This window comes from Lutjanus erythropterus, chromosome 7, assembly GCF_056507025.1.
Source record: "Lutjanus erythropterus isolate fLutEry1 chromosome 7, fLutEry1.hap2, whole genome shotgun sequence".
Classification (NCBI taxonomy): domain Eukaryota; kingdom Metazoa; phylum Chordata; class Actinopteri; order Lutjaniformes; family Lutjanidae; genus Lutjanus; species Lutjanus erythropterus.
Genome location: NC_139323.1, coordinates 28,571,183 through 28,585,611, shown reverse-complemented (window position 1 = coordinate 28,585,611; position 14,429 = coordinate 28,571,183). Strand labels below are relative to the sequence as shown.

General features: G+C 39.3%; 1 protein-coding gene across 1 annotated transcript in view; it reads left to right on the top strand.

Annotated features, from left to right (window-relative positions):
- The window catches only part of cep350 (centrosomal protein 350), a 43,200-nt gene extending 31,855 nt beyond the window's left edge, over positions 1-11,345 (top strand). Inside the window, exons 30-38 of the mRNA XM_084723473.1 lie at positions 532-673; positions 1,216-1,376; positions 2,334-2,467; positions 2,577-2,632; positions 2,728-4,583; positions 6,074-6,637; positions 7,482-7,628; positions 8,269-8,391; positions 9,859-11,345. Coding sequence (XP_084579599.1) covers positions 532-673; positions 1,216-1,376; positions 2,334-2,467; positions 2,577-2,632; positions 2,728-4,583; positions 6,074-6,637; positions 7,482-7,628; positions 8,269-8,391; positions 9,859-10,026 — 3,351 coding nt within the window. The 3' untranslated portion in view covers positions 10,027-11,345. The remainder of the gene's footprint in view (positions 1-531; positions 674-1,215; positions 1,377-2,333; positions 2,468-2,576; positions 2,633-2,727; positions 4,584-6,073; positions 6,638-7,481; positions 7,629-8,268; positions 8,392-9,858) is intronic.
- The last annotated feature ends 3,084 nt before the right edge of the window (positions 11,346-14,429 follow it).

Below are 14,429 nucleotides of genomic sequence, written 5' to 3'. Positions count from 1 at the left end.
AGGTAGCTTTGAGCAAATGGCAGGCTAATGGTTCCTGCTGCTTGAGCCATGTAGAGAGAGTGCTGCCATAACATTAACTAGCAATAGCATGTGCGGTGGTGCTTCTGTTGTCTTAAATGTCCACACCAGAGAGCAACTGTTTCAATAGACAGCTCAGGGCACCAAAATCTGAAAGTTGGTCTGGTAGGTACTGGATGTATATTAGCATTAGGTTTTGTTACTGAACACTAAACCTCACTACTTCACTTGTCTAAGAGAGTGAACTTTACTATTTTGCACAATTTTCATTCAACTTCATTCATTCATTCAAAGAATTCTATTTTGAAGCCGTTGAGGTTGTCTGTAGTCTTGTACACAAAGCTTTATATTGGCTGTGGGACATGCAACAGGGTAACTACTCATCGGTAGATTACTGTACATGTAAAATATTAATCAAGGCATACCGCTATTAGTCCATCTGACTGTGTTGTTAATGTTATATCTTGAAGTAATATTCCCTCCTCTTCCCCTCCTCCTCCTCCCCCTGTTTAGTCTACATTCAAAGACAGCCACAGCCCCGCTGCCTCTCCTTCAGATGGTAGCAGCAAAACCAAGATGCAGCTTCGTTCCTCCTCCCGGACCGCCAACCAGGCCCGCACTCAGCCAACTGACTCCCCTATGGCCACGCAGACTGGTGAGTTGTCCAATGACTCAACACACATACACTTAATATTTAACATTTTTTGGAGTGTATAATAGTTTCTTATAGTTCTCGGAGGAGATAGAAGGGGGAAATGGAGAGAGTGGACATAATGCAGCTATACTGCTGGCACTGTGTAGCCAGGCATAATGTGATGCTGCCAGGAATACATTATGCAAGCACTTCCCTGATACCTAACCTGCTTAGCTGTGTGGTACGAGGAGAGAACACTTTGCATTGCACTTACTTATTGCACAAGCACTACTGGCGTAGTATGGTAGCTGAATGTGTTTGTTCATTTTCAGGCTACTGTTTAAACCGTTAATCTTTGTAATACTGTTTTTCCTCTCATTCAAGCTGAAGCAGTATGCACAAAAATGAACTGAACACATTCTTGGTAAAGAAAATGTACACTAATCTCCAAAGAATTGGGTTTGAGTTTGTGTGGGCACCAAGTTGGATTACTCTATGCTAATCAGATGTCTGGCACTGGTTTCACATTCTAACTGTGATTTATCATCTACATTTTTCTTCAGAACCCATTTCAGACCAGAGTGACATAGAGAGCCGTATCAAGGCCCTGAAGGAAGAACTCAGAAAACGAAAGTTTATGGCCTACCAGCTGAAGAAAGAGCAGAAGAAGAGGCACAAGGAGCGCCTGAAGGCACAGGAGGCCAGCCTACTGAAGCAGCTGGAGGTAAATGTATATGACTGTGTTTACATTATTATGGCCTAAAAATTCTATCACGGTATAATTTGAAGCATGGATGGTAATAGTAGATATCACAATATATTCATTTTTCTTAAAATTTCAATATAAATACTTCTGAACGGGTAAAACACTGGTGTGGTCACTGCATGGGAACTATTACTGTACTCATAACTGTAATACAAGGACATATTTCCCTAGGATATATTTCCCATCCCAGTAGAAGTATTTTAAGAGCATTTAATTTGCGAACTGGAGTAATAAATAAAAAATACAGATATATCAAGTATTGCCACTCCTTGTAACCATTGTCGTCTGACATGATTTGTGGATTATAGTATTCTACTCATTGTCAAACCGTGTCCATATAATGACGATTGCACTGTTTTTGTTTTTGTTTTTTTTAACCTCATAATGTGCACTGTAGCAAATTGTAACAAACAAGCTAAAATGAAAGCTGTATGTTGTCTGTTTAGCTTAGTTGGCTACACATCCAAAATATGGTAAATCTCTGATGTTATCAGGGCTTTTAAGGTTTTGGTATCAAGCGAATCAAGTGAAGATAACTCAAAGAAAACAAAACCATAAGAAGTATTTTATCTTCTCTGTCAGCAGTCTCTTATCCACTTCTGTTTTACACAAGCACAGTGAAGGGTGCCAGGCTTTCAGCTGTTTCAAAACAAAGCAGCATGGGCACTCAGGTTTTCCAGATTATTAGCTGACGCAGGCTGATGACAATGAATCCTGGGATGAATCTTGGGACTTGTTTTGGTTAAGCAAAGTGAGGGCTCTACTGGTCAACAGGGTATAGTCAGAATTTATATAACAGGGCAAATTCGTACCGGTCTTTGTTTATACCGTCCACCCTGGTTTGTGTATTTTTCCATGTGCTGTAGAGGCAGATTTCTTTAAATTTTAAATGTTATTCACATGTTTTCCTTTTAGAGCTATGATAATTTCATCGAGAAAACTAAGGCAGAACTCAACAAGGAACCAGACTCAACACCTGATACCAAGTCCCAGGTCAAAGATTCCACCTCAGTCGCAGAGCAGTCCAGTATTCAAACACCTGCTCAGAGGTACTAAAAAGAACTGTAAACATGACACTCTGGTGTCAACATACTATAAATTGTAATATGGCTTAGAAAAGATGGGTGTTTAATTAACAAAAAAATCCCTCTTTCTCAGGTCTGAAACCAGCAAGATCTCTGAAAGGACGCACAATGATGCTTCATTAGATCACTGTGAGTCTCATCGTAACTAATGTAAACATTCTGTACAGTACTTTGTTTTGACATAGATGTTCCAATAACCATGTGACCCTTTCCTATCATGACAGATGCCCGTACTCAAACCGATTGTAGTCGAACCAGCTCAGTACCTGAATCATTGTCTGATGGAGACCCACCAACAGTCACTCTAACCCCAGTGCACGGCAGCCCAGAGTGTCTGACCTCAGGACTGAAGAACCACCTGTCCACAGACGGTCCCCTAAGACCTTCTTCTGGAGAAGCCCAGGCACAGAAGATTGAGTCTGGGGATGAGAACATCGAGTCTCATCAAAGATCAGACATTGAGGAAGAGCTGGAGGTGGAAGTAAGCTCCAAGTCTGAGGATCAACAATCAGAACATCTACTTAAACTAGATGAGGAAGACAGACTTGACTCCCAGGAGAAGCTGTCCACATCTAAACATGTTAGTGAAGAACATCGTTATTCGCCATCTGTTATCCCAGAACAAGATAAACAAATAAAGACAAGGGAAACATCTGAAGCTGAGGAAGCTGTAAGATCTAATATAATCTCTTCACCACGCCCAAGCTTCAGCTCCTCAACAAGTGACCATTCCTGCTCCCCGGACTTCTCTTCAAAGAAGGAGGCACCCATAAAGGATGTGGAGGCCTCTTCTCCCATAGCGGATGGCTATCATGATGACTTTGAGTCATCAGTATATTCTTCACCAAGGGAAGAGCATCATAGCTCCAGGCCTGCCTCTCACATCTCCGTTTCCCCCACTGAGATCAAGGACTCGAGAAAGGACTCCCCTAGCAGAGTCACACCATCAGACAGTGAGGTAGAGGAGGAAATAGCTGAAGAACTGAGTCACCATTCAGGGATTAGTGGAGCTAGCCACCAATCTGGACGGCTGCTAGATCTTCAAATCCAAACAGAAGTCTCTAAACATGACAGTAAAGATGTTGTTAACTCTAGCCATTCACCTCCCATCTCTCCTTTGCAGACTCGTCTTTCTCCTGTCGTAGACGAAATGTCAGGTTTTAACATCGGCGATCGGGTTCTTGTCGGCGGTGTTCAGCCTGGCACCTTGAGATTCAAAGGTCCAACCAGCTTTGCTAATGGCTTCTGGGCTGGCGTGGAGTTGGATAAGTCTGAGGGGAGCAACAATGGCACTTACGATGGGGTGGTGTACTTTGAGTGTGATGAGAGCCATGGTATCTTTGCTCCTCCAGACAAGATCACTCACCTGCCAGAAAAGTTTGAGATCTACACAGACACAACAGAGGATGAAGACTCATTCTTTGATGATCTGTCAGATAAAGGTGGAGATAAACGTAAATCAGATGAGGACAAATACCAAAAAGAAGGAAATCAGAAGGGTAAAAATGAACAAACGTCTCATAAGGTCTATGAGTCTGGAGATAAAAAGGTTACAGATGAGTCTGTTCACAAGGCTGGATCCCATCTCAATTCACAGCATCACAAAGAATCAAAGCATCCCATCCCTAATGGCAACACTAGAGACATACTGTTGGATTTTGAAGATGCACCAACTACCCTCCTCATCTCTGACATGGACAAGATTGGCCTGAAGAAGCGGAGTCAGAAGGAGATTACTACCCTTGATGAGAGAGAGGATGCAGACTCACAACAGCAGTTTATTCCTGTGGATATTTCCACAGAGATCAGGGATGTTAAGGGAGAAAATAAGGATTCACTGAACACATTTGCAGACAAGCTCATCAACAACTTTGTGAAAGACGCTGTGAAGCAGTTTGCCGAAATCAAAAAAGCTAAAGAGCAGAAGATAGAAGCTGCCAACCAGATGAATGGAGACCTGTTTCGGGAAAATGTTGAAGAAGAGCAATGGTTCTCTTCAGTGGAGCAAAAAGATGGTCTGCCCTTCTTCTTACCTGCAGAAAAAGAGGAGCTGTCTTCTCCAGAGCTGTGTAACCGACCGGTGAGTGTATATTTCTGATTCCTTTGTAACCTTGAAAACTGAAATTACTTTACTGTGACCTTAATAGGAGTGAACTCCTGTCTGTCTGTAGCTCCTTCAGGTTTGCTTAGCAAAATGAGTGCTCACAGGTGTGACTTTGAAACAGAAACACCTTGGGGAAAATAGGAAGACTGTAATTAGCCATGTGACCCATATGTATACATATATATGTTTGTGTGTGCATATATATCTATGTATCTATCTCTCTCTCTATGTATATATATAGTGTACATATACATATGTACATTATATGTACATAATTTCCGCTAACCCCTTTTTATGACATAGGAGTAGGATATGCTTGAAATCTTTAGAAAAATAGACTAGAGGCCCTGCAGCTGAGGGATTTTACATAATTTAAACTAACTCCCTCAGCTGTAGGACCTATAGTCTATTTTTAAAAGATTTTTAGCCTATCCTATTTATTTGATTTTAATTGACTGTTAAATCATTTGCCAATTATTTCAATATTTTGAGTCATTTATCTAGAAAAACAAATTCTCTGATTTCAGTATCTCAGATGTGAATTATTTCTGGTTCCTTTAGTCCTCTGTGACCATAAAGTGAATGTCTTTTGGTTGTGAATAAAACTAAGACATTGGAGGAAGGCACCATAGGCTTTGGGAAACAGTCATTTTTCACCATTCACCATTTTTGTCATCTTATGGACCAAACAACTAATTGATTAATCAAGAAAATTATCAGCGGATTAAAAATCATGACAATAACAATTCCCTATCCTATTCAGTACGTTTTTATAAGGGTTTTCTTTTTATTAATAAATTGTATTGTCATGATTGTCATTTTTGATAAATGTTCACCTTTGAATAAACACTGTGACGATGATAATAAGTCACATGACCCACATGTATTTATTACACCTGTGAGGGCTCATGTTTTGCTGAGCAAACCTGAAGAAGCAACAGGCAAAACACGTTTCCTCCTGATAAAGTTACACTAAAGTCTCTTCTGTGTTCTGTGGATTAGTATGATCTCCACATAAAACTTAAAGTATTTTGTTTTTTTCATATCAAAGACATGAATAAAAATGTCACTGTTACTAAACAGAAACCTTCAAAATGTGATTGTGCAGTTTGTGATTGAACTGGAATTTTCATTGTGGGGAAACACCAGCAACGATGAAGTTACTGACAAACAGTAGTTGTTGATTTGACCTGAGGAGACCTTGTTTTTGGTATGTGCTCAGCCAAAGTCCAACTTTATGTTGACAGACTTTATTGAATTTGCTGCTCTTCAGAGAAAACCTTTTGTGTCTGAATCATCAGAAGAAAGAAAACTCTTTAAGACAAGATCAAAAGTGTAAAACTATGATCTATAATTGGACTTGTTCTGTCATGGTGCTGTTAGAGATTCATATTTATAGAAGATTCTAATCTGAAAGTGGAAGTCAGCATGAATTTCATTTTTTTCCTGCATTTCTTTCACAACAGGAGAGTCCAGTGTTGGGAGCCAGCGGTCAGGAGGAGCTTGCCAAGCGACTGGCAGAGCTGGAACTGAGCCGTGAGCTGCTGGACGAGCTAGGTGACGATCAAGACTGGTTTGATGAGGACTTTGGCCTCAGCTCCCGCAGAGAACAACAGAGACTCAAACAGAAACAGAGAGAGGAAGAAGAGGAGGCGAGGCTGGGAGGAGGAGGAGGAGGAGGAGGAGGAGGACTGGGGAGGTCTGGCTCATCAGCTGGAGCAGCCCTTGGGAGCCTGGTTTCATCACCTGGTGGGGAACAACAGGTAAAGACTCCACCCAGACCTGAGCTTCCTCTCCCCCTGCCCCCCAAACTCCCTGAGCAGCCTGCCATGGTGGTGCCCCACTCCGCCACAGAGGTAGAGAAGATGGTCCACGCTGCCACTCAGGAGATCTGGGAGAGCTGTGGTCTGGGCAAAGAAGGAGCACTGAGCCTCACACAGCTGCCAAACCCCAAACCTTCACAAGAGTATCTGGGTAAAGAGGCCAGCACCCAGGACCAGGAGGCCCTCTGCATCCGCAGTTACAGAAAGGTGAAAAAGCGAACTTCCCCAAAACATCCTTACATTAAGTCTTTGTAACAAAGAAAACCATACAGAAAACCCAGGGAACAGTTGAATGCATGTGTTTTGTAAAAGTACAATCTGTTAAATTGAAGAGGAGGAGGACAGTGCATCCTTTCCCCCTGCTGGTAATGCGGCACATAGCTTGTTCTTAAGTTGTTGAACAGTAGAAGTTGCTGACAATTTAACGCGTAATCTCACTCATTTATGTTCACCCGATCTTAGAACCCATTGGCTATCGCCTGATGACGATTTAACCTCTGGGGCAAAAGCCAGTATTTAGGAGCTTCCAGTGTAGCTAGCAGATATCTAGATAGCAGATACCCAGGCCAAGACTTCTTCTGCTACGTGCCAGCCATTGTTTGCAATTCGATTATCAGCTTGAGTTGCGAGAATGGAGTTGGAAGCTAATCTTTATCTCTCTGGTTAACAGATGTCTACATATGAATCCAGATAATTTAAAAAAAAGCTTACTCAAAAAAAAAAGCTCATTAAAAGCTAAATTGTCAGCAAAAGATAGCTGATGGGTTGCTCTTTGCACAAACCGTTTACCTGAATGCAACCAAAGTCTGCTCAAACATGATTGGCCAATACTACTAGGATTACAAATGGAAACCAGAATGCTTCTGATACCAGAGCCGTGTCCCTTGCCTACAGATTCTGCATTGACATGCAGATATCTGGTCGAAGAGATTAATGTTCACCTAACATTGGATTACTCACCCTGAAAGATCTAGCCACTGTTTTAATCTCAGTTTTATTTAATATTACATGTTTCAGCACTTATATATCATTATTCTGTGTTGTTCCCTAGGCTGTGTATGACCTAACATGGGAGATGCTTCAGGAGATCTACGCTGAGGACCCCAACGCTGATCAGCCTCAGTGGGTCAAACCACGTCGAGTGAAGTCCTCCTTCTTCCACAGAGTAAAGACACCAGGAGACATAACCAAAATCCAGGTACAGTACTCCAGAACAATCACCATCAACAGGAAGAGACAGTACATTTATGTGTCTGAAAAGTGCCTCGTGTCCATATAGTGATGATTTCTGGCAGGGTGCTGGTGAGCGCAGGGTGAAGTGTGTATGTGGTGAGAGAAAAAAATGCTGTGTGTGGTTTTTACACTTGACATCAGCTAGGTAGCCAACTTAACACTACATTAACGGAAGTTCAGAAAGGCCACACGAAGTCACAGCCCTCTGAAAAAGATGTAAAGCACATTGCCTTTTCTTTAGGCAGCTGCATGCTGCATGCTGCGACAGACACTCTCCTCATTGTGAGCAATTGAAAAAAATGCTATATGTACACAATCCTTGCTGTTCACTCGTTCCGACTATATTTCGGAATTCTAATTCTTACTTTAAAGACGACTAGGTTCCTAGAATATAGTGGATCTTCAGCAGTTGGTGTCTTATCTTCCAAAGTGACTGCACGTGTAAACTTGAAGTATAATTTAACAATGTAGCTTTGTTAAGTCACTTTGGTTATCAGCAGGTTTTATGTGGTGCAGTTATAAAGTACAGTTACACAAATCCAAATGCAGTGCCAAACCTTTTACACGTGTGATGACATGGTATATTTTTTTATGTTGTGTCCCAGGAATTCATCACATCAGAAGTACTGAAACTGTACGGTCTGTCAAAAGATCAGAGCCAGAAGAGTGACTGGCAGAAGATGCTCAAATTTGGCAGAAAGAAGCGAGACAGAGTTGATCACATACTGGTAGGTCCTGATATTAAATGTTTGGGGAGGTTTTTACATGATTTTAAAGATCAGTCATTATATATTTTTTGTTTTTTCCTAATATACAGTAGGTGTTTAAGTATTGCTTTTATAATCTTTACAAGTTAAATATCAATAAATTGCATTAGTGCATTTCTTAAATTTGAAATTAAAAAATCCTGTGTTACATAATTTGAGTTTTTCTTTCAGGAAATGCCAGAAGCAATTGGTTTATTTCCTCTTGATGGCAACAGCAGATTTATAAAATGTTCATATTTTGAAGTTTGAGGGTTGACAGATTTAAATTTAGGATTACAGCCTTTAATTCTTTATTAGTTTATATGAAGCAGAACATAATCTGGCTGAAACGAGTCCTTCCAACTATACCTCATGTATTTCACACATGTACAGAAGTGTGTTGTTGACATTTAACTTTTATGCTTCAAATATACACCGAGTCTATTTTTGATAGATGCTGCATCAATCTACGCAGAGCAGACTGAGTGAGGAGGAAGTCAGGGAGAGAAAAAGATGAGAGAATCTGGTCAACAGGCTGAAAAGAAAATATTAAAGTACATAACATACATGGTAGAAGCACAAAAGCAAGGAAAGAGGACCAAATCAACTGAATCTGAGCAAGTAACCCCAATCAGGTAAAATGCTTTGTCGCTGAAATATCTCTGAAATGCTGCTGGTGGGACCTGCAGCCGTGTGACAGACGGATCAAAGCCGAGGCACAGACATGCCGTGCCTAGTAATATTCTGTTTACGGAACGTTATTGTACATCAGTGTGGATCAAGGTTATTATAGTTAACTAAAACTAAACTAAAACCTAAACTAGGTGTGGGGAAAAAACATTATAGCTTAGGGAAATAAAAGAAAAATAGATTTCAGAAAATATTGAAAACTAACTGAAATTACATTTTGAATGTACATAATTAACAAAACTAAAATAAAAATATACAGAAAATGTCTTTAGTTATTATCATTTAGGTCAAGTTTTCAGCACAACAAGCATGAAGATGCATTAGTTTATATGTTTGATAGTCTACATGATTGTGAATCAGTTGACTTCACAAAGTGTTTTGTTTGTATTGCAATACCTGTTCTGAACTTACGGTCTTGCCCCTGACAAATACCACCATATTATAATAAATTAAGAAAAACTAACACTGAAACATTTTTAAACAATAACAACTAAACTGAAACGAGCAGTCTGGAAACCAACAGAAACCAAACTGAACTGAAAACAAAAGTAATAAACAAAATAAAAACAAATTCAAACATACAAAACTTTAGTATTCTGTTGTGGATGCTCACATCATTATTGTTACAGTTACTGTCCTTGTTGTTGTTCTTGGTGTGGACAGCTCTTTAGTCATGACATTTTTCCACTTTGATCCCAGCAATATGAACAACTGACATCAGTCACTGTGCTGTAATAGTTCACCCTGTTTGTCTGTCAGGTTCAGGAACTCCATGAGGAGGAGGCCCAGTGGGTCAACTATGACGAGGACGAGCTGTTTGTCAAGATGCAGCTGGCAGACAGCATCTTTGACGCTTTGCTAAAGGACACTGCAAACACGCTGACGCTAATCTATGACAAGAGGGCCAAAAGAGACACCCTCTCCTGACAGCTTTCCTGCTACAACCTCTAGCTCAACCCCAGCCTCTCCTCACCCCGGTGAACTCCAGCCAACCTACCGCCGCTCGGTCTTCCACCAGCTGATGTGCCAACAGCAACCCTCAGATGCCTTCAGTCCCAGCATTACCTCTCAGATAAACAACTCCTACTTATTTCTGTGACATTAATTTGCTGAATTTGCGTCAGCTAACTGTAGTGGTTCTGAAATTTGTTCTACACACAAAAGACCTCTTGAGCAATCCAGCCTCTTCTTAAACCTGAACACCGCCGAGTCTCAGTTCTCACCTCCACGACTGGTCCTTTTTCTAAATGCCAGTTGGAGAATGAGTAGATGTTTTGATAGGATGGACTGTGCCATTTGTTAGCAAGTAAAGTCCATTAACGCTGCTAATTGATTGTTCCACATGGGACTGTAATATAAGTTCCATCTGGAACAAAAGTAGGTTGTTATATTTTGTATAGAATCTTAAAATAAATATAATATATACAGTGTCGTCCATAGGTAATTTGACAGTGACATGTTATTGTGTTGGTTTTCTAATCTAGCACACTGAAATTAAACGATGAGAATGGTTAATGTGTAGGTGTCTGTAAGCTTCTCTCAAATTAAAAAACCTGACTTAAGTCTGTGACCCACAGACACTGCAGCCATCTTAACTTTTTACTTGTTTATAGGACTTCAGTCTGGTTTGCAGCAAGTACAACACATGCTCAGTTGGACTGAGTTCAGGTGACTGAGTCAATCACTGTTTGGCGCTAAAAACTCCTTGTTTGCTCTGGCTGCCTCATTGGCCTGCTGCATCGTCTTAAAAGACAGGGGCTATGTTTAGAAATTAATCCAACGATGTTCACCCAATATAGATATGAACACCATGAAACACCCTCAAAACTGGGAAAAGCACTTTCACTTAATAATCATTGTTGAATTTCAAATTCAGTGTGCCGGAGAAGAGCTGCAACACAAGAAATTTGTCACCATCAAATCTTGTCAGACTGCACCGTATCGAAACGTCACTGAGATCAGATATTGTATGAAACATTTTGCCTCCATAATTATATTATTTATTGTGTGAAATGTTTGATTAGAGGAGTAAGGAACATTTTGAATTGTAAATGATCTTGTCATCATATAGAGAGCAGATTTTTAACATCTAATTAAATTGTAAAAAGCACAAACAGAAATGTGAATGTGAACATGGCAATATATTATGTAGGAGGTTTAAAGAATTGAAACAAGAAAAAAGAACATGGGGAGAGGGGAAAAAAAATTAATATTTAAACATTATAGTGTTAATAATTAACTGAAACTGTTCTGTATGACTTTTATTGTGGCCACAACTGTCCAGTTGGTCAGTGCAATCACTGTGTCCCACTTTCGTACAATAAATTAATATTTTGAAGCATAGAGTCTGTACTAACAGTAACAATTTGAAAACATCTCATACATTGAGCAACAGAAATACAGTTTGTTACCCTTTGCACCGCATTCAACATTTTTTTGTAGTTTGTTTGGTTTTTTTTTTTCACATTTTGTGTTTGCATTGCAGGACAAACATGTCCATTAACGCTAAAAATGTTGAGAAAAGTCAAAATTTCAAGGCTGCTTGCTTCAAAGGCTTTTTGAGTTTTACCACCTAGTAGTGTTTTGTAATGTGATGTTGAGGTAATTTACTTAACTTCTATTTTCAATTGCAGCCATTTAATTTTCAAATACCCAAATAATGAGAAGATGCGGTTTATTACTTCCACGGCTTACAGTGAAATAAATTTTTGATTCAAGTTTATCTAGAGAAGAAAAGTAAATCGGCTCAACAAAAAATAGTTCGACAAAACTTTTAGTTTATTTCAAAAGTTAAGAGTTTGATTCAGAACTCAAAAATCTATTGAAGACCGCTGCTTTCAAACTGACTTTTCTCATCTTTTTTTTTTTTTTTTTTAAGTGCACCACATTCAAAAATCTGTTCATTTTAGTATCCATGCTGGTATTTTTCATTACCCATAACACAGACTGTGTGTATAATATGCAAGTGGGACACAAAGGACTGGCACTAGTGACTTGATACTTGTAGAATCACATCATAGGACAGTACTGAAATGCTGGATTTGAGCCTTACTTATCCTACCGTCTGTTTACTTTCTATGACCTGAAAAAAAAAAATACCCGTAGTTGTCTAGTCTCTTTGTCATTCGCTCCTGGTAAAGGTTGCTCACTGAACATTTGCCCAAAAAAAAGAACACCCTAGTCATGTAGCAGCATGGTTTCATGCTCCATTTGGCTGAAGAGCAATCAGCAAGTTCAAACCAGCCATCAGAATGTAGCCTGGCGATGTAGTAGACAACAAGAGGTCTTTCTCAACGTTCAGTTCAAGTGCCTCTTTAAGTTGAGTTGTAGATTTCTAATAACTTTGTTGATGTCTCAACATCCTTTGGACCTATTTTTCTTTGAATGTCTCTTTCAACTGCTGTATACTACCATTTTGTAAATGATCCTTAAATGGCCGCTCTTCCCTCTAACCGCTTTGCCAATACTTCAGTTTCTGCCTTATCAATCTTTCTGTATCGAAGCAAGTTTTTTAAACCTTCTCATTTTTCCTGTGCCTCAACCTGAGGAAATGTTTGTAATGCTAACAAAATGACTGAGTCACTCTGCTTCCTGTCCACGTCACCCCTGCGTCTGTGCATATAGACACAGTTGAGTCATTTTATTGATAAACTATATCAGGAACGAGTTTGTGGACACTCCACACACACACACACACACACACACACTCACACACAGGCTGCTCAATGTGAGTCATAGAGCTGATGAGGCCAAGCACGTAGGACTGTATCCAAGGGCTTATTGTGGTCCTCACTGTCAGCGCTGCTTTGATCCAACAAACTGTACAAACTCATTGTGGCGTGCGTGACAGAGCTTGCTAATCTTCACCGACTGTTTGGAGCTAAAGTGACCTTAAACTTTTTTTTTTTTTTTCTACTGTCAATGTTTTAAGAGTTGCTAAGGTGTATGTTCAAACTGTAAATTATATAATGTAGAAAAAGACCAAAAACATTTGACATTGACCTCTCCATGCTGTATGACTTGTATGTCTGGTCTGTAGGCAAATGTAACTGTAATAGTGACTTGATTAGAAACACTTTCTGCAAGGCTTTATTGCAAACCCTCTAGGATTGTCCTCTTGAATTGATTGTATATGTGGGAGGAAGTTAAGTTCCCCTCTGTAACTATGCAGTACTTTGGTCTTATGCATCGCTTTATATGTATGGACCAAACAGCTCAGACTTCTGCTGTAGTCTGTAGATTAAATAAACCTTCAAGAAGCTCGAAGCTGTTTGGTGAAGGGTGAACTTGATCTGAACAACTGAATTTAAAAAGTTTGGCACAAAAGACTTGATTATCAAATTAACCCAGTCAGACTAGATTTGCCCTGTTCATCTTTTGAAATGTTTATGAATATTTATAATAATGTGCTGTGAGCGCACACCGAGTGCACTCGAGGACTTGTACAATTCTTTTATGGGTGTAAATATACTGTCTATCCAATCTGACCCACTGTTACTGTAACCTGATTGTTGTAAAATAAACACTGTTTACTTTGCAAATATGTGCATAGTATATATTTGTTAACTAAATGACCTTTGAATTGTAAATAAAGCTTTCATTGTTTCTAAAGGAATGTTGACTTGAAATGTGTTGTTTGGATTGTGTAGTAGATGCCTCAGCGTGTTGTTGCTACACTGACAGCAGGTTTCTTCCATATGTTTAAGTGTGTCACTGAAGACAGATGTAGGATTTCAGAACTGCAAATTATGTGTTTCAAAGTAGTTTTGAGAGAATTTAACAACATGTAAGGTCACATTAAACACATCGTATTTAAAGTATCCAAATATTTGTCAAAGAAAACTGTAGGAAATTATTTAAAAATTCAGCAGGATTGAAGCTCCTATACTATCTTATCAAGTGGAATAATTTCTTAAATTCAATGATTAGACACATATTTAACATGTTTGGATTTTTATTACTAATATTAGTCTAAACAAGTTTTAAAATCAGACTTCTAAACAAACTGCAAGAAATAATGTGAGGATACTACAAAGTTAAATTAAGTTTTTAATACACAGTATGTTTGGTTGCTAGTCATAACTTGTTTTTAAAAAAACTTATTTTGACATGCATACAAAAAGGAAAAAAGGAAAACTTTTTTAAACTCATGGGCACTTAACTTTTCCCTGAGATTTCAACCTCATCTCATGGCCTTCCTCAGTGGATGGAGTTTTCTCAGTTGTCATGGAGATATTAACCCTGTACTGAGGAAGCCAGAGGAAAGAGCAAGTGACCCACGAATAAATATTTATTTAATCATTTTAGTGCTGCACCTAACTGTTGTTTTG